At 35.2% G+C, this 24,950-nt stretch overlaps 1 protein-coding gene across 1 annotated transcript in view; it reads right to left on the bottom strand.

Moving 5' to 3' along the window:
- Positions 1-24,950, bottom strand: part of CNTN5 (contactin 5) — a gene marked incomplete at its 5' end in the record, with an annotated part of 571,224 nt that overhangs the window by 337,920 nt on the left and 208,354 nt on the right. The window contains one exon of the mRNA XM_088017513.1: positions 21,705-21,807. Within this exon, the coding sequence (XP_087873639.1) occupies positions 21,705-21,807 (103 nt within the window). The remainder of the gene's footprint in view (positions 1-21,704; positions 21,808-24,950) is intronic.

Here is a 24,950-nt window from a genome sequence, read left to right as displayed (position 1 = left end):
CCAGTGTTATCTACTCTGGAGAAAGTTCCATATGGACTTGAGAAGAATGAACATTTCATTGTCTTAGGATGGAATGTTCTGTATATATCCACGAAGTCCATCTGGTGCAGTATGTCATTCAATGCCCTTGTTTCCTTGCTGATCTTCTGCTTAGATGATCTGTCCATTGCTGTCAGTGGGGTGTTGAAGTCCCCTACTTTTAATGTATTATTATCAATGTGTTTCTTTACTTTGGTTATTAATTGGTTTATATAATTGGCCACTCCCACGTTGAACATAAATACTTATAAATGTTAGATCTTCTTGTTGGATAGATCCTTTAAGTATTCTATATTGTCCCTCTTCATCTCTTACTACAGTCTTTGGTTTATAATCTAATTTGTCTGATATGAAGATTGTTACCTCAGCTTTCTTTTGAGGTCTATTAGCTTGATAAATAGTTCTCATCCCCCTCACTTTCAGTCTGGAGGTGTCTTTAGGTCTAAAATGAGTCTCTTGTGGACAACATATGGATGAGTCTTTCTTTTTAATCCAATCTGATACCCTGTCTTTTGATTAGAACATTTGGCTCCTTTACAATCAGAGTAACCATTGAAATATGTGAATTTAGTGTCATTGAATTGCCTGTAAAGTCCCTGTTTCTCTAGATTGTCTCTGTTTCTTTCTGGTCTATGTTACTCTTGGATTCTCTCTTCACTTACAGGATCCCCCTTAATATCTCTTGCATGGCTGTCTTGGTGGTCACATATTCTTTCAGTTTCTGTCTGTCCTGGAAGCTCTTTATTTCTCCTTCCATTCTGAATGACAGCCTTGCTGGATAAAGCATTCTTGGCTCCATGTTTTTCTTATTTAGTACCCTAAATATATCATGCCAGCCCTTTCTGGCTTGCCAGGTTTCTGTGGATAGGCTTGATGTTAGTCTGATGTTCCTCCCTCTGTAGGTAAGGAGCCTCTTGTCTCAAGCTGCTTTCAGGATTTTCTCTAAAATTTGCAAGCTTCACTATCATATGTTGGAGTGTTGATCTATTTTTATTGATTCTGGTAGGGGTCCTCTTTACCTCTTGGATATGAGTGCTTGTTTCCTTCCCCAGATTAAGTAAGTTCTCAGCTATGATTTGCTCAAATATACCTTCTGGCCCTTTCTCCCTCCCTTCACCCACAGGCACCCCAATAATTCTGACATTGGTATGTTTCATGGCATCATTGATTTCTTGAAGCCTTTTTTCATGGGCTATTACTTGTTTTTCTCTCTTTTCCTCAACTTCCTTTCTTTCCATCAACCTGTCTTCTAGATCACTTACTCTCTGCTCTACCTCAATCACCCTAGCTGTTAGAACATCCAATTTAGACTGCATTTCAGTTATAGCATTTTTAATTTTGGCCTGATTAGATCTTCTTTCTCCACTAAGAGATTCTCTAGTGTCTTTTTTGCTTTTTTTCAAGCCTAGCTCTTAACTTTATAATTGTTATTCTGAATTCCATCTCTGACATCTTACTTATATCCATATTGATTAGATATTTGGCAGTGAACATTACCTCTGGTTCTTTCTTTTGTTATGAATTCCTCCTTCTAGTCATTTTGTCCAGAGAAGAATGGGTGAGTGAGTGAGCAAAATAAAAAATATCGACCATGACCCAAGCAAAATTCACACTAGACAAATCTGAAGCGATCAGAAACCAAAACAGAAAAGCAAACAAAAACAGAAGAAAACAAACAAACAGACAAAAGAAAAAGAGGGGGTGGACAAAGCAGGGTGATTCAAGTGTTCCTGAGTGAATTTTGGAAGACACTAAATCACTAAATCCCAAAATTGCAAAGAAAGCTAAATTTATATATACATACAAAAACAAAATTGAATAGAGTGAAAAATGAAGCATAAATATATATACATATATAATATAAAATATGTAGATGTAAAAAATAAAGGTTAAAAAGCAAAAAAAAACCAAAGGGTTGATAAAATAAGAAACTAGTTGAAAAGGAAAAATAGAAAAAAAGAAATGGAAAATTTTATGGAAAGTTAAATGAATCATGAGAAAAATCCTCAAGTTCTATATATTATTTTACCCTAGTGCTGGAGTTTTACAGTCTTATGGGCTCTGTAAACTAGTTGTGCACCTTTTCTTCCAGTTGGTCTTCTAGGGGAGGGGTCTGCTGTGCTGCTTCTCCGGTGTCTTTGCCTGAGTGGAGTTACACCCCCCCTTGCCAGGGGGCTGGGCTCAGTGTAAGCTCATCCTCTGTGTGCCTTGTTTTCCTTGATGGCTTTCTGCCCTTCTTTAAAGGATCAAAATAAAAATGACCGTGCCCTGATCTCTAGCCCCAGAGACAAAAAATCGCAGTTTCCCCCTCTTTAGTAAATCCTCTGGGTCAAATAGTCTTCACTTTTGTGTGTACCAAACTCCAGACTCTTGCTGTTTTGTGCAGCAGTGCAGGTATAGCAAATATTGGCAGACAGTTCTTTCTTAATACTCTTTAAACTTTCAATTTTGATAAATATGTAATCATACTAAATCCATACCCTTGTGATAAAATTGTCAGTAATAGATATTCCAAGCAATGAATTGCTAAGAGGAAACCCATAGCTACTTAATATGTTTTCTTTCCTAGTTAAATTTACAAAAGGATAAAAAATATCATACACTTTCTCTCTAGAACATTTCTAGTTATTTTTATTTGTAACCTTGTCATTTTGAATCATTTCCTGTTTTGGTTAGTGTTAAAGGATTAGATTGAAGTAGATAATAATACTTAAAATAGTTCACGGGAAAATAAAATATAATTCCTTAATATAAAAAAAAATCCTAAGTCCAAATTAACATAATAACTGTCATTGCAGAAGAAAAGTAACATTTAATACACTCAAATAGATACCCTAATTTTTTGTATCTAATGATTTTGTATCTAATGATTTTACATTCTCAGAATGACTGCCTTCTCAGAATCTTCATGGGGAAAATATGTCAAAATAAAGTTGTATCTCTTGCTTTCCTTCATTCCCCAAGTTCCTGAAACATTGTTTCAAATTGAATTGACTACATGATTAGGTACATTAGCTTTTATAAGATATTGAAGTATATAAAACATGAAAATATGTTATTGATTATATGATTGATTACATTAGTACAAATTCATTCTATTTCTCCTTGCCTTCATCTCTATTATGAGTTCAAAACAATGGACAGTACAATTAGTGAGGGTTTATGCTTATTCAATTAATAGTTATGGAGCACAATGTTTTGAATGAATTTCCATTCTATTAAAGTACAGAATAAGACTTAATATTCTAATTTTTTAAGTAGGAGACATAAGCAAATAGTGAACAATTATTTAACAGACAATAGTAGTCATTATTTTGTTATAAAGATAGAATGAAAAGGCTGTGACTATTTATTCCCAATCTTTATATGTTTAAAATTTACATTATTTATTAAAACATTTTTTAACCCACTAAAGCAAAGAGGCACAAATAACTAATGAATCAGATAAAGGTTAGGTTACTCCATAGTCTATCTTGGTTATGGAGAAACAGAGTTTCAAATTTGCCTTTCAGTGTCCTTTTTCTTGAGTTGTGTTAATATATGCATTCCAGTTATGTTTTTAAAAATAATTGTATTACCTACAGACTCTAAAGTCATTGAGGCCCTTTTTAGGCAAGAAGATTCCAGCCCATATTGTAATTATAACCAGAATATGGCACATGCTATTTTGTTTGACCATTTTTTTTCCCTACATCCAGATCATTATAGCTCTTATGGCAATAGTTATGAAGCCATTAAAACTAATGATGGAATAGTATATATCTATTTTGTATATATGTATTTTTTTCTGAATACTTGACTCTTGGTATTTACATTTTGAGAAATTTTTGGCCTCTTGTTATTCTCTAAATTGGTATATCAAATTTGATGCTGAAATGATCATATAAAATTGTTAAATGTTATCAACCAAACTAAAAATGTTATTCTTGATGTAATATGTAAAATCACTTCTAGAAAATAGTCTTTAAACTCAAGGGGGAAAAAGGGAAGATTTTGATCTAAAAGTATATTTGGTAATGATAAAACTGACAAAAAAAAATCCCAATATCTTATATCGATAGAAATGTTGTTATAGATTCAGTGTTTCTTTGAACTATTAAGACACATGACAATATATATTATTAGCAGAAACTAGAGAGTGAATTTTTACAATCCATAGTTAGTTAAAGCTATGAAAAGCTAAATGGTATCAGAAAGAGTGAAGTTTATAGAATGCTAGTATTCATGGTTTTAGGAAAAATGGACTGTGTCTTGGTGGGTAATTCAGAAAGAAGCAGAACCTTGAATCATAAGCAATTGAATTAAAATAAACAATGCTTCACAAAAATTCCAGAAAGCTAGGGTAAAAGAATTAATATGTCACTGGCAGTCTTTTACATATTGAGTCTCTTAGTGGAAGATATTGTTATTTCTAGTTTACCAATTTTGAAAATGAAATTCAAAGAGAGTAACTCATCTGATGTCATATAGCTGGTAAATGATTGAGATGATATTTGAAATTAGGTATCTCAAACTACCAAGCATTTGTTCTTGTCCTGCCACTTGGCACTGAAAATACATCTTATTCAACTATAGAAGATTTATAGGTCCTTGTGAATTTAATCTTTTTATTTATTTATTTTTTGAGAATTGTAGGTTACATTAGACAATTATCTGTTTTACTTCTTCTGTTTAAAATTCTCTTTGAGGAAGGATTTTGTCAAAGAAACATTCTATTACTTTTCTCTTGTTAAAATTTGACCATATTTTTTTCTAATAAAGACTGGTAAGCCATGTTACATTCCATATGGAGATTACTTTATTTCTACCTTCTCAGTTTGATAAAGATAGTTAAGGTAGGTTTACTTTTGACCTTTCATTTACTTGTTACTGAGTAACTAAAAGTGACTGAAAAGGAAACAGGTAAAAATTGACAAAATATATGAAAAAAAAATGGATCTCAAAATATTGAACATCAGGCTGTGAAAGACAATGATCCCTGAAATAAGTTAAACAAGCACTTTGAACATATAACTAACTGCCTCAGCTTGCTCCCTGGGCAGTTTCCAAGGTACAGTATAGGGAGGGAAAACTCGGGCAAAGCCCAGCTGCTTTCCTGAGCTGAGAACACAGATCTGGAAGTCTGGCGAAGCTAAGGCAGATAGAATTCACATGACTTGGAAGAGGAGATCTATGCTGAGAGAATGTTAAGAATCCACAGAAGACCTCCCTTGAGTATGGTTTAGTACTTATCAGCATATGCATATGAGAAAACTACTTAAAGATGGAAAAGGACAGAAGAAACAGTGCTCAGAATTTGCTCAGGCCAGGAGTAATTTCTACCCTGATAGCCAGAGTGGACAATTTATAATTGTCATAATTAGGAGCCATTTGCTAGAGCACTTGGAAGTCTTGCCTCAGTGGTGGGAAAAAAATTAACCCTAAACTAAATGCTGCTCAGGTCTTGTTTAAAAAAAGCACAAAAGAATGACTTAAATGAATCAGATTGTTTCCAAGTTACTTAATCACATCACAGAACAAAGGTCAAGAATACAAAAATACACAACATCCAACAATGTAAAATTCAAATATCTGGCACCAATAAAAAAAATTCCAGGAATGCAAAGAATTAAAACTTATAACTCATAATGAGAACAAAATCAATCAACTGAAATGGACACAAAAAGGACACATATGATAGAATTACTAGACCAGAACATTAAACTTATTTCAATTAGGTTACATATATTCAAGAACTTAGAGGAAATATTTAACGTGTTATTTAGGGAAAATAAAAGCTTATGTGCATATGAACATTTGTAAACAAATGTTCATAAAGTTTTATTGGTAATAGATGAAACTTGTAAGCAACCAAAATGTCCATCAACAGATGAATATATGAACAAATTTTGATGCAGTCATAAAATGGAATACCACCTAACAAAATAAAGGAATGAACTGCTGATATGCCCAACAACTTGTATGAATCTCATGGTGATTATTCTAAGTAAAAAATGTCAGACAAAGAAAATGTATATTGTGTAATTCCGGTTAAATAGGACTTTAGAAAAATGCAAACTATAGTAACAGAACAGAGAGTTCAGATCAATGGTTTCCTGAGGTTGGGAATGCATAGATAGGAAGAAGGGAAATAGTATAAATCTCTGTGCAGAAATGATTATGGGTACTGGATATGTTCATTATGTGGCTATGTGAAGGGTCATGGATATATACATGTTAAAATGTATCACATTGCATAGTTTAAATATTTTGTCACATGCCAATTAATAACACTTAATCAAGCTTTTAAAAAGCAGTTTGAAGAAATACTTGAGCAGTACAATTAATTTACTTAATTGGGTTTCTGACTTAATAGATTTTATTTTCTCTGCACATTTAAGTCACTGAAAATGTGTTAGAATATGTATTCTTAAGTATGCTTCAAGTAAAAAATGTTCTTGCTGAAAAAATAAAGAATATGCATTCTTTCCATTATACTCCCTTAATGCCAAAATGAAAACAAAACAAAAACTAATGGGGTATCTACTTTATGCATAATCCCTTTAGATATCACTTTTTATGTTTCCTCTATTTTCTTTTATTTGTTATAGACAGTCAACAAAATCCAGAGACTCAAGAAATGATTAAGACAATGGGCAGAGGGATTCTTCTGGACTCCTCTATATTTTAATCCTCAATTTTAAAAAGGTGTTTGTGTGTGGAATCTCACAGATGACATGGCTGGAAGTAACTGAGACTGTTGATGCTAGAAAAACTTTTGTTGATTTAATAAGATAAAAATATGCAGTCAACAACCATCTTTCTACTAGCTTTTGAATACTGTAGGGGGGTATTTTGTTTACTAACTCAGATTTTAAAAATTAAACTGTGTATAAATGGAGGAAGAACTACCATCACTCAAGTTCTGATTGACTTGATCACTAGATGAGGTTTGAACATATGCGACTTTAGCCTTAATTACTCCAATTCATCACATCCAAGATACCTCTGATTATAAGACACACCATTATTTTAAGAATCACTAAGAAAGAAAAGATTACCAATTAAACTATGACATACCATTAATTGTAATATACATCTGGATTACATAGTTTTTTTTTTTTAAATGTATGCTTTGGGGTGTACTATATTTATAATTTCTCTCAATGGAGTGTGGCTAAGTGTAATGGAATCACATGAAGGTGGAGATCAAAAGATGTTCTTCCCCTATGTGTCCATCTGAGAAACACTGATATGTGTTCTTCTTTCAGAAATGTTGAAAGGGCTACATTCCTCTATAGGGATGTATAAAACAAATGACCTGATTCATAATGTGCCTTCCTTTGAGAAAATGGCCGTAAATAAGACATTCTAAAAGTTGTAACCAGATTGATTCAATCCCCAAAACAAAAGAAAATAAGGGAACAGAAACGACCAAAAGTACTTATCATTTGCCTTTTGTACTATAACAGCTGACATGTGTCCCCATTGAGTATCACTTTTGTAGTTATTGGATATCAGGATATCAGCTAAAATTATTCTTCAGATTAGAAAATATTATTAAAAAGATTTGACATGAAACCATCCTGCACCATATAGCTACCAATAAAAACAATGACAGGAACAGAAGGTAGGTTTTGCTATATTGCATTGCAAAGAAAAAAGAAAAAAGAAAAAACCACGATGACAGATGATTAGTATATGTCTTAACATTTTCTTTCTTAAGATATCCTTTCTATGGATTTAATACTTTATTCACATACATATAATACATGCACACACTTACATGTTTTACTTCTACAGGCAATACATTAAATCTAACTGCATTAAATATTAACATATACATATGACTCTACCATTGAAAATCAAGCACACATATAGGAATGATGAATGCAAAAAGTATTACATCAAAAAAGAATGAAACCCTTTACTCCCCTGGCATATGAAATAGAAAATGTTTAGATAGAATGAAGAATCATAAAATGATTTATCTAAGGCAACAATGCATGAGCTATAAGACAATTCTGATTATACATTGTGCATGCAGACACATTTCATTTAATTGCATATTTTAAAAAGTACTTTAGATTCACAAAATAAAAGTGAAGAATATGAAACACACTTTCCCTATGACACCCATCTTATCTTTTTTTTAAAGATTTTATTTATTTATTTAAAGATTTTACTTATTTATTTGACAGAGAGAGAGAGACAGCGAGAGAGGGAACACAAGCAGGGAGAGTGGGAGAGGGAGAAGCAGGTTTCTCGCAGAGCAGACAGCCTGATGCGGGGCTCGATCCCAGGACCCTGAGATCATGACCTGAGCCGAAGGCAGACGTTTAACGACTGAGCCACCCAGGCACTCCAAGATTTTATTTACTTAGAGAGAGAGTGAGCAAGGGGAGGGACAAAGGGAAAGGTAGAGAGAGAATCTCAAGCAGACTCCATTCTGAGCATGGAGCCCAACATGGGCTTGAAGTCATGACCCTTAGATCATGACCTGAGACAAAATCGAGAGTCAGATGCCTAATGGAGCCACTCAGGTGCCCCCACACATCTTATCTTAATGGCACCTGTTTCCAAGTTTTATAACACCCTGTGAGAGATATTCCAAAGACAGAGATGGAATTATGTCTCTGGTTACTCATCTGGTAAGAATATTAGTGTGAACCAATGAACTTTAAATGGTGTCTTCTGTGTCTTGGTGTCATGGAAATCAAAAATATAAGGGAAAGTTTCTTCCTATGTCAAATATTAAAAAAAAGACTAAAGACATAGAGATACAATGCATCCTCCAAATTTCAGGATAAATTCTGAATTGAGAAGAATCAGATACTAGAATTGGTGGGATTAAGTATTCATAGAAGTATTTCTGATACCAGACTGTAAAATATAATTTCTGAAAATGTGACTACTGAGGCTAAGGTGCTTTCCTAAAAACCCAAAGGAAACCACCAATTTAAATATGTAATTAATAATATAAAAATTGTTCTTGGACATTGTTATACATAGTCATGAGGTTGTTAATACTAATATCTTTTAGATTATAAAAGTTTGTATTTTTTAATTGATAAAGTATATTGGAAAAATAGAGGATAATAATAATTGTAATAATAAAATCAGTTTCTCCCTAATATAACCCAGAGAAGAGATGTTTTTAATCTTATTGACAGGTGCCATATATACAGAAATATTTTGAGAAGAAAAAGACAATCCATCAATTTATAGTGGCTTGATAGTTACAGCCCATGGGGAAGTCCAGTCTCTTTGTTCTGACTTTGCTTAGAGGCCATCAGCTCTCTAATCATATTTCTACCAGGGGCATTATTTATTTCTATAAACAACCAGTCCTGGTTATTAGTGAATTATCACAGCTTCTTTTCTGATTTATCAGAGTGACTTTAGTGGGAAAACCCAATCATGCTAGAACCCATATATCAGCTGTAAAAATTGCGTTTCCGAATTTGGACATACAGGAACATATAATACTGCATGAGACCTCACCAAGGTGAAACCATCCTCTGGTGTGCAGCTAAATGGGGCCACTTTGCTTTTAGTTTTACAATCTAAGTGTCCATGCATATGTGGTCTCAGGCTTAGAATTTTTAATGTTACTTTATTTCTGCTTCCCCATGAGCATATATGCATACCTATTATACGGATTAATGTTTACTTCAGTCAATGAATGTTCACTTTGTACCAACTAAGTGGGAATGAATTTAAGACACTTGTAATTAACAGATGATGAAAAGAAAGAAAGAGTGAAAGAAAATTTAAGAGTTTATACTTTGAATAATTGCTTCAAGGGGTCACCTCCAGTGACAGTGAAAATTACTTATGTAGGTAGATGAGGGAGGGTGTAGTAGCTGTATATGAGCTGGAGCTTTAGAAACCCAGTCTGGACCTACAGGCTGTGGAAAAAGGGACGGAAGAATATCAAGTAGAATAAAGAGTTGAAGTTGTAATGAACAACCAAATTAAAAATCCAAAAGAAGTATTAGGCCGAATGAGATAGGGAGTGATATGAAAACCAGGAGTAAAACTCTGAAAACTGTAGAAAACAGAAATGATAAAATTAGAAAGCAGCACTTGGATTAATTCCCAAAACTGGTAGAACATCAGTGTGGTGATTTTTTAAGGGACATCTCTGGTCTAATCTGTAGCAGAAATAAAAGAACCAAACTGCCTTAATAAGAAGAATTTAACTATAGTTTTGGGAGATAAAATAGAAGGGAATAAGTGGACTTGAGGGATTTTTAAATGGCTGAGAGATTGGGACAGATGGTTTGGGGGAGGACAATGATGATGCTTGAGAGAGGATACTTGGCTACTAAAGTTAGAGAGAGGGAAGTGTCAAGAAAAGAATATCATATTAATAAATCATACATGATCATGATGTATTCAAATTTTCAGTTATTGAAATGAAAAATGCAAAATTTAAAAATATATAAATACTAATGGCATGTATTTACCAATGCTTAGTATCTAAATTTCCAACTTAGTATAAAATCATTCTGAGCACTGCATATGAAAACATCTTAATATTCTAAATTCATCTTTATCTAGTGGACAAATTTTGATGCTGCTCTTGGTCAAGCAATACCAATATGGTAAGAATAAACATATACCAGATAGGCTTAGTTCATAGTACAATGAATTGCTAAGACACACCACTTTTTAGAATCTATATACTGTGATAGCTTTAAAAATTAAGTATTCTCATGGAACATATGAGCCAGAATGAGACCTCACATAAAGAGACTCCAACACATTTGCTCTTACCTAAATACTCTTTAAAAGCAGTAGTATGGGTATTAAATTACTATAAGAAGAGATAATCATTGGACACAAATTTTAAATTTCTAGTAGAACACTCAGTTGGAATTTGTGGGTGATTGATTACAGAAAAATTTATAGAAATCCACACTGGAAGAGTCCAAGATAAGGAAAATAAGGTCAGAAGAATAAAGAATTTGCCTAAATTTACTCCTGTTTTTAATTTATTGAGAAAACATGCCAGAGATGAGGTTAGAATTTAAGTGAGATATGGAAATCATCTAGTATGAGGTAGAATGTCAGTTTTAAGTATACTGAGATTTTGGACGACTTTTTGGTCAAAATTTCTTCTACTTTTGCTCACTCAGATATCAAGATTATATATCTGGTGAATTTTTTGGGGTGTGGGATAGGAGTTGGAAACCTCTGATGGATATACTGATTCTTTATAATCTCTTTATGAATGTTATCAGCCAAACAATTTCTTCATCCCACAATCAACATCCAGTAGAAGAGATTATTCTATGAAAATTCCAGGAAGATTCACCCAAAATAAAGCTGTTGAATGACTGTAAACTAATCCAAGTAAAAATCTCAGTCATTTTGGAATTGTCTTCTGCTTTATGCCCTTGGTGGCTTGTCCTGCATACTAATATTCCTTATTCTTGAGCATTGAAATACTTAGGTGCATTCAGAAAAATATTTGCTATGATAAAGTGGGATTTAGTCTTAGCAATTGAAAATTGGTATGGTAAATTGAGAAGAGCATTTAGTCTTAGAACCTGGTTCTGCCTCTACAACTTGCTAGTTGTGAGGCCTTGCACAAATATGTAGTTTTTCTGCTGAAGCAAATCAATTGGGCCTAGTGTATCCCTGGAAAAGTTAGAAATATGATGCCACCTAACTCTGACTCCAAAAGTGAATAATTATGCAAATTATCAGTCCTGTTTTCCTAGAAATAGCAGACACCTTTGAATGCAAAGGTAAATAAGTAATTAAAACACATAGTTGGTGTTATGGAAGGGTATATATATATATATATATAAAGAGCACCAAATGAAGAAACAAACCATTAGCTTGGCCAGGAAGTCCACAAGTATTGGTCTAGCCCTTTCCCGTGGAGTCTCAGTTTCGCATCTACAAAATGATATCAGGCTGTATGATCTTTTTAAGGTTCTTTCAGTGCCTATCTTGTTTGGGTACCTCCTGAAATGACAATGTGTCCTTGGTCTCAACAATATGGAAGCAAGCGATAGCTCAGAAACGTAATTTTATTCGCTTCATAATGTACCACTTTCCTGTGTTATCTAAATGCTTATTGATTCCTAGACCCAGTGACTAACTCTCATCCCCAGATCTTCTGTCAATCTAATGATTAAGTAATTTGACTTGGGTTTGATAGACAAATACCACCAACTCCAATTTATTTTTAATTCCTATAGCCCTTAGTGACTGGAAGTTCTAAATAAACAGTATTAATAAATCATCAATCTGTAACTAAAGAGTAGATTCTTTCAGGAACATTTGCCAGTTGCAGACCAGGGGAAGTCTCAGGGGAATATCTGTCATTCTCACAGTTACAATGGGACATAAGAGCAGCCATTTGAGACTACTTGACTGCGGACTAAGGAAAAGAAAACATAAATTACGGCAAAAAGAACTTTATGAATTGATAACTGGTGCTTTCTTATTTTCAATAAACATGTAAAAAGAGAAAAAACTACCTAATGTCCTGGTTTCTTAATAGACATTTGATGGAGTGTAACAGAAGATGGTTTGTAAATGCTATCTGAAAGAGAGATAAGCAGGAACTAGGAAGGGCAGGAAATTGAATGTGTTCTTCCCTCCCACCTCACCACCAGGTTTCAGATGAGCCTGGAAAGGTCATCCACATAATTATTAGTAACTGGTTTAAGGCCTTTTGAGCACAGTTGATCTGATTGTGTGTTAATGGCTGCAAAAGCAAGATAAGGAACATGTAAAGTTAAAAAAAAATCCGTCTGTGACACTATTAGCTTGTAGGATTTTCATAGCAGATAAACTGATGTTGCTTTACAGCATATGGATTTTTTATTACAGAATAACCCCAAGTTTGCCCTTGTGCACAGGGTCATTTAAGCATCAGTGACCAAATTTTACATCTTTGTTGTTGGTAGCTATGTGACATATCTAGTGATCTTTTTGGGGTCTGCAAAAGGTCATATTGTGAAATGAAATCTGTCAGAAAACTGTAGCTAATATGGTCAGAATTTTCAGGGCCAAGACACGTGAAATGCTTCTGGAGACTTCTGTCTGATGAAACCAAGGCAGTAACATATTTCCTGTTAAAAAGATTCTTCTGGAGTAGAGGGGGGTGGGAGGGATGGGGTGGCTGGGTGATGGACATTGGGGAGGGTATGTGCTATGGTGAGCACTGTGAAGTGTGTGAGACTGTTGAATCACAGATCTGTACCTCTGAAACACATAATATATTATATGTTTAAAAAAAAAGAAGATAGTAGGAAGGGAAAAATGAAGAGGGGAAAATTGGAGGGGGAGATGACCATGAGAGACTATGGACTCTGAGAAACAAACTGAGGGTTCTAGAGGGGAGGGGGGTGGGGGGATGGGTCAGCCTGGTGATGGGTATTAAAGAGGGCATGTTCTGCGTGGAGCACTGGGTGTTATACACAAACAATGAATCATGGAACACTACATCAAAAACTAATGATGTAATGCATGGTGATTCACATAACATAATAAAATAAAATAAAAAGAAATTGGCCACATTTCTCATACCTGAGTTAAACTCAGTAAATATTGTCAGCATCTACTACATGTAAAAATACTCTCGGGATCCAAAAATTGTAAAGAATTAAAAGAGGACAGATCTACACAGCTGACCCAATGGGGCACTCTAAACAGTGAAATGGGTGGTCAAATAGTTCCAAAGGTGAGAGATTGGATCTCAAGTAGAGCAGGAAGGATTTAGCAGAGAAGTGGCATTGGACCTAAGTTTTGAAGACTGAATATCCTGCGAGGGCAGGATATTTTAGATGATGGAACTGAGTTACAGGACCACAGATGTGGAAAATTATGTGTGGATGAGGTATAGGAAGAGGTGTGGTTAAGAGGTAGAGATAAGTCTGGGGGCACCTGAGTGGCTCAGTTGGTTAAGTGTCTGCCTTCGACTAAGGTCAAGATCCTGGGGTCCTGGGATTGAGCCCCTCATCAGGCTCCCTGCTCAGTGCGGAGTCTGCTTCCCTCTCTCCTTCTGCCCCCCTCTCTGCTCGTGCACGCTCTCTCAAATAAATAAATAAATAAAATATTTTTTAAAAAAAGAGGTGCAGATAAGTTTGAAAATATAAAGTGTAATCTGTGTCAGTTCCACCCCTGTTATTCTGTTTTCTGACGTAAGGGCTGACAGGGAACATGAGATAGGAAACTCTAAGCTTCCAATTCTAAGTAATTCCAGCTTTTCTTGTTTTTCCCTACAGCCCTAGAGATAATAGCTGCTTTCTGCAGTTACTAACTCTCCAAACTTTAAAGTTCTCATTTTGTGCTGTTACCTAGTTAATAAGTTATATAAACTGACTTAAAAACTGAGCACAACCAGTTGAAAATATCACCAACTTTCAATTACATTTAGAGAAGACCACTGAAATGAAATATTTACTAGGGCCCTAAGGGATTCCTTACTTGCATTGTCCTTTGACTTCTTATCACTCATTTCCTTTCAAGAGTATTGTGTTCAGTGTTTAAAGCAGACCTGGGAAATACCAAACACCTCTTCCCCCCTAACTAAAGCCTCTGAGCAGAATGCTGAGCAAGAAAAGGCAACACACTTCATTTCTATTTCCTGCATATGCCACTTAAAAATGTTATGTAATAATGTAGGTAACAAAAGACAGCTAATTAAGCCTGCCTGGCTTAGACTTCTACTCTTAATATTCAGCCTGAGTAGGTAGATGAGCAGTCAGCAAAAGAGAATGTCTACAATTTTCATTTCCAACCCTGACCCAGATCATTTCTCTCTTTTCAGGAAACATTACATCTCGATTATTGGAAGACAAATGGATATTATATTCTTACAGCAGTGTGGGGAAAGAGCTTCTACTGCCTCTGCTGATAACCCACTTTCCGTGTAGCAACTTTTTTTGTCACAAACTTGTACATTAGACCCAATTTAATTCTGCTAGTTTAGTCCCATACTGTTGAAATTTCAACCTCTCCCCATCTTGTTGAAACTGGAGAGCAGCTTGTGAGCAATCTCTTGATAATAACCTTCCATATGTCTGAAACAGCCTTTTTATTTCCTAATTAATTAATCCCCCTCCCTTTTTTTTTTTACACTTTACTGTATTTCCCAGGCCTTTACATACCCTTGTTTCCCTGTGGATCCTTTTAAAACATTTCCCATTTTTCTGGGGAAATTATACCTTTGTAGAATTGACCAATACTAAACACAGTATGTCATAGTCATTATGCATGTGTTCTGTACTCAGTGTTATATAATTCTACTTGCAGAGAGATTTCTAGGAGTATAACTGGTTCACTTGTGTTATATTTTGCTGCAGCCACCTACAGAGAAACCATTTAATTTTTGCTAAATTCAGATTTAAATAGAAGTTTCTTTAGAAGTTGCAGTTTATTACTTTCCTATTGACTTCGTATTTAACTTAAAATTGGGCAGATTGGTGAACTTGTGTGATATTATGAGATAGTGAAATTCAATAACCTAAAATCATCTGTCTTCTGCTATTTTTCTTTAAGAATACAGATAAAGTATCAGCTTATTTATTTTTAAATGATCTGTGAAACTATGGCTTCATTAATTTACATCCTCTAATTTATAAGAATGGAATACCTTTAGAGAGACAGTATATAGAAGTGCATGTATTTACTTCTCAAGAAACATAAAAATGTAGTTTGTAAGCAATAGAATGGTATTCTGACATGTTTTGAAAGTATTTTAACAATCAAAGAAATTTCCCAGTGTGGTTTATGATATTCATGAGATGATGTCATGGGTCAGAGAAAATTCAAGAGGAGGAAAATCTGCCTTTATGGTTGTTTAGTCTCAGTTTATTTATTTTTTATTTTTTAAAAGATTTTATTAATTTGTTTGACAGAGGCAGACACAGCGAGAGGGGGAACACAAGCAGGGGGAGTGGGAGTGGGAGTGGGAGTGGGAGAGGGAGAAGCAGCCCCCCCTCCCGCCGCGGAGCAGGGAGCCCGATGCGGGACTCGATCCCAGGACCCTGGGATCATGACCTGGGCTGAAGGCAGACGCTTAACGACTGAGCCACCCAGGCACCCCGTTAGTCTCAGTTAAAGTTGGAACAAAAACTATGGGCAGTAAATCTCTCTAGAGATAAAAGTTGACTGTGGGAGAACATTTGGTCAAGGTGTGTACTGTTGCTTATGTAATGACAGACTGGACTCCAGACAATGTGATGCTAAATCAGTTAAATGTAAGATACAGTGAGAACAGGGACGATAGAAATCCTTGGAAACTAGTACAGTAACTGGCACACAGTTGTTTCTTAAAACCTTCAGACTTGTATTCAGTGCTAGGTTCTTTCAAGGTATTTTAGCCCATTTGCATTTACCAGATGAACTATGAAAATCATATCACTTTCTTTTTGGCTCCTTTGCATTAGTGAATGAATCATTTTTCCTTGAGAGAGGAGTATGTAGGAAACCATTTGATTTAAAGAATAGCATGATAAAAATGGTGATTTCTACTAATGGAGTGAGGTAAGAATAAGCAGGAAAAGATGGGGACAAAAATACAAGTGTAAATGTGGACATAAATGGAAAAGGATGAGGGCAAGAGGTAGAGGTGTGGAGAATGTAGGTGGGTTTGTTTGGGAGAATAAGAATTAGTCAAAAGGCTTTCTGCATAAAAAGTTGTTTTTTATTTATTACGTGTTACTAATAAAGAGTTGAATTGGATTAAGTAGACACAGTCTTTCTGAGTTTATTCATTCCTTCAACAGATATTTCCTGAGTGCTCTTATGTGCCAGGCGCTGTGGTAGGCACTAGGAATAAGTGAAGAATGTAGTCATGATTCTTGCCCTTGTGGGGTTTAAAACTTGATGGGGACTTACTGGTTATTCTTTTTGCCTCCCTTGCCTGTCACCTTCCTCTTCCTCCAGACTCTGTGCTTTGTTTTGAATGCTGCAAATAACATCCTCTGGACTTTTAAGCTGGCTTCTCTTTGCCATTAGCCAAGAGGACCATCAGAGGAGCTCAGATGGCATGAGGAAAAAGAAATCAGGGTATGAATTTCCTGATCCTTTCCTCAGCTGTGTTCTTTTAATGCGTTTCATCATGGCTATAGTTACTACAGTTGCTTTGGGGGGCCCAGCCCTCTCCATATCTCCAGCTGTCGCTGGTTCTGGTGACACCATCTCCTCCTCCCTCTTCATTCTGACTTAAGGGTGGGAATGACTTCTTGTTATCACTAGTCTACAAATGCCTCAGTTTCTTTTCTCGGTTCTCTTAGCCTTGCTCATTGATTTTCAACTTGTGCGTTTACTAAACTCTTGAACCATAATGGTTTGACCCTGTTTCCACCTGGATTTCTGACTGATCCAAAGGGGAAAAAATAGAGAAACTCATATGTAAATAATTTAATAATTTAAAACTGTATTAAGGGTTAAAACAGTATGGAGGTTCCTCAAACAGTTGAAAACAGAGCTAGTATACGATCCAGCAATTGCACTACTGGGTATTTACCCCAAAGATACAAATGTAGGGATCCGAAGGGGTACATACACCCCAATGTTTATAGCAGCAATGTCCACAATAGCCAAACTGTGGGAAGAACCAAGATGTCCATCGAGAGATGAATGGATAAAGAAGAGGTGGTATGTATATACAATGGAATATTATGCAGCCATCAAAAGGAATGAGATCTTGCCATTTGCAATGATGTGGATGGAACTGGAGGGTGTTATGCTTAGTGAAATAAGTCAATCAGAGAAAGACATGTATCATGTGACCTCACTGATATGAGGAATTCTTAATCTCAGGAAACAAACTGATGGTTGCTGGAGTGGTGGGGGGTGGGAGGGATGGGGTGGCTGGGTGATAGACATTGGGGAGGGCATGTGCTATGGTGAGCGCTGTGAATTGTGCAAGACTGTTGAATCACAGATCTGTACTTCTGAAACAAATAATGCAATATATGTTAAGAAAAAAAAAAGAAGTTAGCAGGAGGGGAAGAATGAAGGGGAGTAAGTCAGAGGGGGAGATGAACCATGAAAGACGATGGACTCTGAAAAACAAACTGAGGGTTCTAGAGGGGAGGGTGGTGGGGGGATGAGTTAGCCTGGTGATGGGTATTAAAGAGGGCACATTCTGCATGGAGCACTGGGTGTTATGCACAAACAATGAATCATGGAACACTACATCAAAAACTAATGATGTAATGTATGGTGATTAACATAACAATAAAAATTTAAAAAATTAAAAAAAATAAGTCCTCATATCAGTGAGATCATATGATACCGCTGAAACAAATAATACATTATATGTTAAAAATCAAATAGTAGGAAGGGAAAAGTGAAGAGGGGGGAATTGGAGGAAGAGATGAACCATGAGAGACTATGGACTCTGAGAAACAAACTGAGGGTTTTAGAGGGGAGGGGGATGGGGGGATGGATTAGCCTGGTGATGGGTATTAAAGAGGGCATGTACTGAATGGAGCACTGGGTGTTATATGCAAACAATGAATCATGGAACACTACATCAAAAACTAATGTAATGTATGGTGACTAACATAACATAATAAAATAAAATTTAAAAAAAGATTAAAAATTAATTAAAAATAATAAAAAATAAATAAATATAAAAATTGTATTTAAAAAAAACTGTATTAAAGGTTATGATGAAAAAACACAAATATTTAGATAGAGAATAATGAGTGTCAGTTACCTAAAGTAGTCACACCTGGCCTCTTTAGAGGGTAATATTTAAGTTGAGGACAGAGGATAAGAAGGACCTAGCATGGAAAGAACAGGGAAGAGTGTGCCCCATAGAAGGAACAGCAAGTGTAAAGGACATGAGATAGCAAAGAACTTGGCATCCTCTATGCCACAATTTGGTTATAATACTATATGAAGAACATTTGATTAACACATTATGTGGATTGGGGCACCTGGGTGGCTCAGTCAGTTAGGCTTCTACCTTCAGCTCAGGTCACAATCCCAGAGTCCTGGGACTAAGCCCTGAGTAGGGCTCCCTGCTTGGCCAGGAGCCTGCTTCTCCCTCTTCCCCTGCCACTGCCCCTGCATGTGGTCTCTCTCTCTCCAAATAAATAAATAAATAAAATCTTAAAAAAAAAGAAAACATTATGTGGACAGACGGAGGGGGGAAATCAGCTTGAGTGGCAAAGTCCTGATTGGTATCTAGTGACAGATAATAAAGATCCTGGACAGGCAAAGTCCACCAGAAAATCATGTCCTTTTTAAAGTGGGAAGTAGCTCAGGTGCGTTGCGGGAACTAAGCAGATGCTCAGGTATTAATTTGAAATTGCTATGATTATGTTGGTATGCAACAAAGATCTATTCCACATAATAAGGTACTGTAAAAGAATTAACACATATAAAGATGTTATTTTTTAAATTTTGTTTACTTTCATCAGCGGTAGGTTAGTCTTTAGGTAGAGGTAGATCTCTTCATAGCATGTTTTCTTTTCCTTTTCTCTCTCTCCTTTTTAAGATTTTATTTATTTATTTGAGAGAGAGAGAGAGAGAGCCAGAGAGAGAACACGAGCAGGAGAAGGGGCAAAGGGAGAGGGGGAAGCAGACGCCTCACTGAACAGGGACCCTGATGCAGGCCTGGATCCTGGGACCCCAAGATCATGACCTGAGCAGGCGCATAACCAACTGAGCCACCCAGGTGCCCTATGATTTTCTTTTTTTTTTTTTTCATAATTATGACACTTTGTGAAAAGGATATCAAATGAGCAACAGAGACTTTCTTGACAGGTTGTGCGTCTTTATCGTCCCCCCCCTTTTTTTTTTACTTATGTTGGGGGGAGATGAGGAGGAGTAACAAAGAAGTGGAAAATTTGAAGAAAATAAAGTATTAAAATAACAAAATTTGGCTGTTCAATTCCACCCAGAATGAAAGGGACTTTAAGGATCAATTTACTAAACATATTTCAAGAATTCCAAAAGAAAATACATCTAACTTATTAAATAAGCTTGCCTGGGGAAATATCCATGTTGTTTTTTTCTCTATAAATCCATTTCTGTAATTTGTTTTATAATATGACCTTCCATTAGTACAAATTCTGGCATTTAAGAATTATTTAACTGCAGGATATATGAAAACCTTTGATATCAAGTCAAAACATATTATTTTTGTATTTATCAGAATTGAAATGATTACTCAGGACATTTCCAGGCATATCTGACACCACAATATGGGAAAATGGTGAAAAACAAGACTTTTAAGGTATGATTTAATCGTGTGCATTTAACCAATATCTTTGGGTTTGGAAGGCTTCCTTGGATATTGGCCCAAATACCTCCTAGATGAATTTTAAGTTCTTGAAATATATTTCTACTTATAGAAATATTTTGCTTAAAAATGGACCACATGACAACTTATTTTGTTTTTAGTCTATTATGATCATGTTTCTACTTAGATTTATTTTTTAAAAGATTTATTTATTTATTTTAGAAAGAGAGAGAGAGCATGAGCAGGAGGGGCAAAAGGAGAGAGAATATCAAGCAGACTCCATGTTAAGCGTGGAGACCAATGCAGGGCTCTATATCACCACCCTGAGATCACTAATGAACAGAAACCAAGAGTTGGATGCTTAACTGACTGCTCTACCCAGGCATCCCACTTCTACTTAGATTTAAATAGAATTACACCTGTATGCATTTAATTTCAATCCATTTTGAAATTAAAAAAAGAAACCATGGTGTTTAACTATGCTTATGCCCTCAACCTCTTCTTACTAGCTGAATTCTTTGTATTTACTAATATTTTCCTCACCCGTAGGCTAAACCTAATTTAAGCACATTTATATAGCCTGTTTTATCTCAAGTGCTTTATAGCTAGGTTGTGGGAGCTAGCTCGCCACAACTGAAGTTAAATGATTAGTAACTGATAGAGATGCATTTATGCAAATTATAATTATGGAGTCTAGAAAGGACCCTGAGGTCTTATCACCCTGAAAAAACCAAAACCACACCTTGTTTAAAATAAATCATAATACTCTAATCAAATATAATCAAAATCTCACTCCTGCATCTATGCTCAATACTCATATTACAAACATCATTGACAAGTGATTATATATCATATGATTTAAACCCTCAGAAATAGAATCATTAAGTATAGCAGTCATTATAGTGTGATATAAATCATCTTTCTGATTTGGGGAATGATTACATGTTGTAGATATTGACAGCTGGTGTTATAATGTTAGCATTCTTTCAGAAGATACTAAGGTAATCAGTTGGTTCGCTGCAACTATCATTTTTATGTTTTTATGCTGCTGTCTCATTATATCTTATCAGAATCTATATTTTTTGCATGAGGAGCAGATAGCACCTTATCTTTTTATCCACTTTTTATTTATATCATTGCTGAATGAAATTTAAGAATGACATTGGGAATTTAAGACATGTAGGCAGAGAGGTAAAGCTATTCTTTTATTTAAAGAAGACTCCTTTATGTTAAAATAGCAAAACTACATACATTATTGTTCATAGAAACCACTAGAAAGATCATTATAACTGATTACTTCATCAGTTACCATTTGCCCCTCCCCGCTTTTTAAATGAATAACCACCAAGGAACTTCCGGGGAAATGAAATCTAACAAAGTAAGTGATCCAAAAATAAGATATGTCACATTTTAATAAACAATTGTGTCTAATTATGGAAGAATATGTACTTACTTGCCAAGTGCAAAGCATTCCATCTTAACAGTTGTTCCCTTAGCAGCTGTAACTGTGAAAGGAAAATGGACCTCAATTTTCGGCTCATATTCTCCCATCACACCTGGGAAATAAAGAACATTCTTTAAGCATAAAATGAATGTCACAATTGCCTTCCAATTCTGGAAATGTTACATTGAAAAGCGCTGTGGTTTGGTTGTTAATGTCTGTTTGATGACTGCTAAATTTTTGATGCACTGAAATAAGAAGGATACTTAGACTCAATCTGAAATCCCAGTCTTCCTTTAAGGATGTTGAGCATGTATGTTCTATACCATTTTAAATAATAATTATTGAAAATGTTAGTCAACACTGCTGGTTTAGTTACTGATTATATTCCAGGGGAAAAAATAAATATGAACATTTCCCATGGTAAGTAATTGTGTTTTTTTCTACATAAGTAAAAACTTTATCATTGTCATATAAATGAATACTTATTCATTAAGTGAACATACATTTATGAATATCTATAATATTCAAACATTTTGCTGGGCATTATGGGAGTATGAAGATAAATCAGCCATGGACTGTGCTCTCAAGCACTCAGCAAGTGTATTCTTAGAGAAAGAAACAACATATACTCAAGTATGGAAGAAGAGTGATATATAAAAATCATTGTAAACAAAGATAGGAAGTGATGAGTGCCATGAACAAGATATCCCTAAAGTATTATGTACATCTGAGGCACGTACAGGAATAGTTAGGATTTGAGTAAGTAGGAAAATGATAGGAGAAAAAGTAAATGAAACTGTAAGAATAAAGACAAAATGAGAGGAAACTGTCAGAAGTAGGAATATCAGCTTTTCTGGCATGTTAGTATGTGAAGGGAAATAATATTAGACAAATTTGGAAATATAAATGGAGTACAAAAAAATAGAGGGCCTTAATTAAAAGAGTAAGACATTCAGACATTAATCCGTAAGTAATTTGGACTACTGAGATTTTGAATAGGGAACTCGTATTTTGCTGAGATGTATATACTGAAATTGGAGCAGAGATCAGTAAATCAATTACATTATTTCAATGATGCAAGGGAGAAAGAATAAAAGCCCAGACTTGAATTATGGTGGTAAAAAAAGAGAAGAGGCACTAGGTGAAAAAAAAAAAACTAAAACAAGAAAGAATTGAGATTGTCACACAATAGCAGGGTGCCAGGGACAAGCATGTGATCCTCTTCAATAATGACATTAAGGTTTCCAGCTTCAGGGCTGAATGAAAGGAAAAGGAATGCAGCTCCACTAGAAAAGAGGATGACTTTCATTTTAGGAGTACTGAGTTTGATACCTACAAAATAATCAGAAGAAAGAATCTGACCAGATAACGCAATGAGAGAATGAAGCTCTAAATGAGTTCTGGACAGGGGATAGATACTTCGTGTCATCATTTAGAGGTGGCAGTTGAAGCTGTGAGATTGGATAGGGCTTTCACCTATCACAAGGCTTGGCTGAGGCCTGGTGAATTCCAGTCCTAGTTCCCTCACTAGCTAGACAGGAGCTAATTTCCTCCCCCAAATTTTAGGAGATCCCTGTGTATAAAGTACCACAGAGAACAAAGGTATAATTTAGCATAGATGTTTCTCTGAGCAGCTTGTGTATGTTTAGGGATGTCTGTGTTTATGGACATATGTACACATATAGGTCCATGTGCATGTGCAGATAGCTCTGTGTGTAATACCTTTGTGTATGTGTGTGAGATGAGAAAGGAGAGGAAAAAAATTAGAGATAAGAAAAATGAGATAAGATATAAAGGCAACACGCATTGGATGTGCAAAGGGAGAAATGGTTAACTTTAGCAAAGAAAACTTTTATTTGTTCATCTATCATCTATCTACCATCTATCTTCTTTCTACCTATCATCTATCTTCTATTGATCTATCATCTATCATCTATATCTATCTATTATTAATTTGATATGGGCCTTGAAGAATGAATGTGGCCAACTTTAGATGGAAAATGTTTAAGTTCACTGAGGACAGGAAGATTATCTCTGTTTTTTTATTTTTGTGCTTGTTTTTTGCAAAGCAATCATAAACAAAATATCACTGATATTTGCATCAAGAGATTGGGCTTCTGGACATGGCTGTGCTAATGACTTAGACTGTTCCATCTCAGATAGGTCAGTGACTTCTGTGTCTCATTCTTACTAATTTATAAACAGAGGGAATAGAAGAGTATTACCGTTAATGTAATGTCTTATTCTAACAAGCAGATTCCTTACCTGCTTTCTAGTCCAGTGTTCACTGAGCACCAAGAGCCTGATGTATAGCAAGTGAATTGAGTGATTAGTCCTATAGCAAAACAAATGTTTAAGCACTTCTCTCTCTGTTCCTCAATACTGTATTCCTCTTCTACTTCTTTTATGTCCTCCTCCATACTTTCCAACTTCTTTTATTTCTCACATCTTTTTTTTTTTTTTCCTATATCTTTCCTGGATAGCAGGATTTGACCTGCTAGTGATACCTGGCTGAGTGTATCCAATGATGAGAAGTTTATCTTCAAAGCCCTCCTACCTGTAAGCCCACCATATGAGGACTCCCAAGCATCTTGTTCAGTGTCTACCTTTGTTTGGCCCCCCTGAAGTAGTCCCTAAATTTAGCTTGCGATCTCCTTATCCACCCTTAACATTGATTGTGTAGTATTTGTGTTCCATGTCTACCTGTTAATCTGATGATTTAGTAATATATGATCTATCATGATACTTATTAAACTTAATACCCTACTTGCATGGATCCTTGTGAGTGCTAAAAGTTGTTGAGTACCATAAAATGTTGTAGGAGGGCAGTGAAATTGAGACTGAATTTAGAGAATTTTTCTATATAATTACTTTTTAGTAAATTGTTTAAAAAGGTCTCAGAAAAAAGGAACCTGAATCTCCAAAGCTGCAGTAATCTGGTTTGATTTCTTCTCTTATCATAAGTAAAAACTTCCTTTAAAATCCACTTTTATGCTAATAGTTTTGTATTATGTTTTTAAAAAGGGTCCTGTAAAAAAATGAATAATAACAAATAAGAGGATCCTGTAATTGTACAACATTTCAGGCCCTTAAATACCTGGATCTGCCTCTGAATCATATCAAAGTATTACTGATATTATTGGCTAATAGGAGTTAAACCCATCTCTCTTCTCTTTCACATAATATTTGTGATGTGCAAAGAAATTCTTTTACAGCTTTCATCCTTAAGAATGACTCAAAGGATAGGCATTCCTG

This window comes from Eumetopias jubatus, unplaced genomic scaffold, assembly GCF_037043125.1.
Source record: "Eumetopias jubatus isolate StellerSeaLion01/CBP00866 unplaced genomic scaffold, mEumJub1_p1.0 scaffold_13, whole genome shotgun sequence".
Lineage (NCBI taxonomy): Eukaryota > Metazoa > Chordata > Mammalia > Carnivora > Otariidae > Eumetopias > Eumetopias jubatus.
This window is presented reverse-complemented; position numbering and strand designations above follow the sequence as displayed.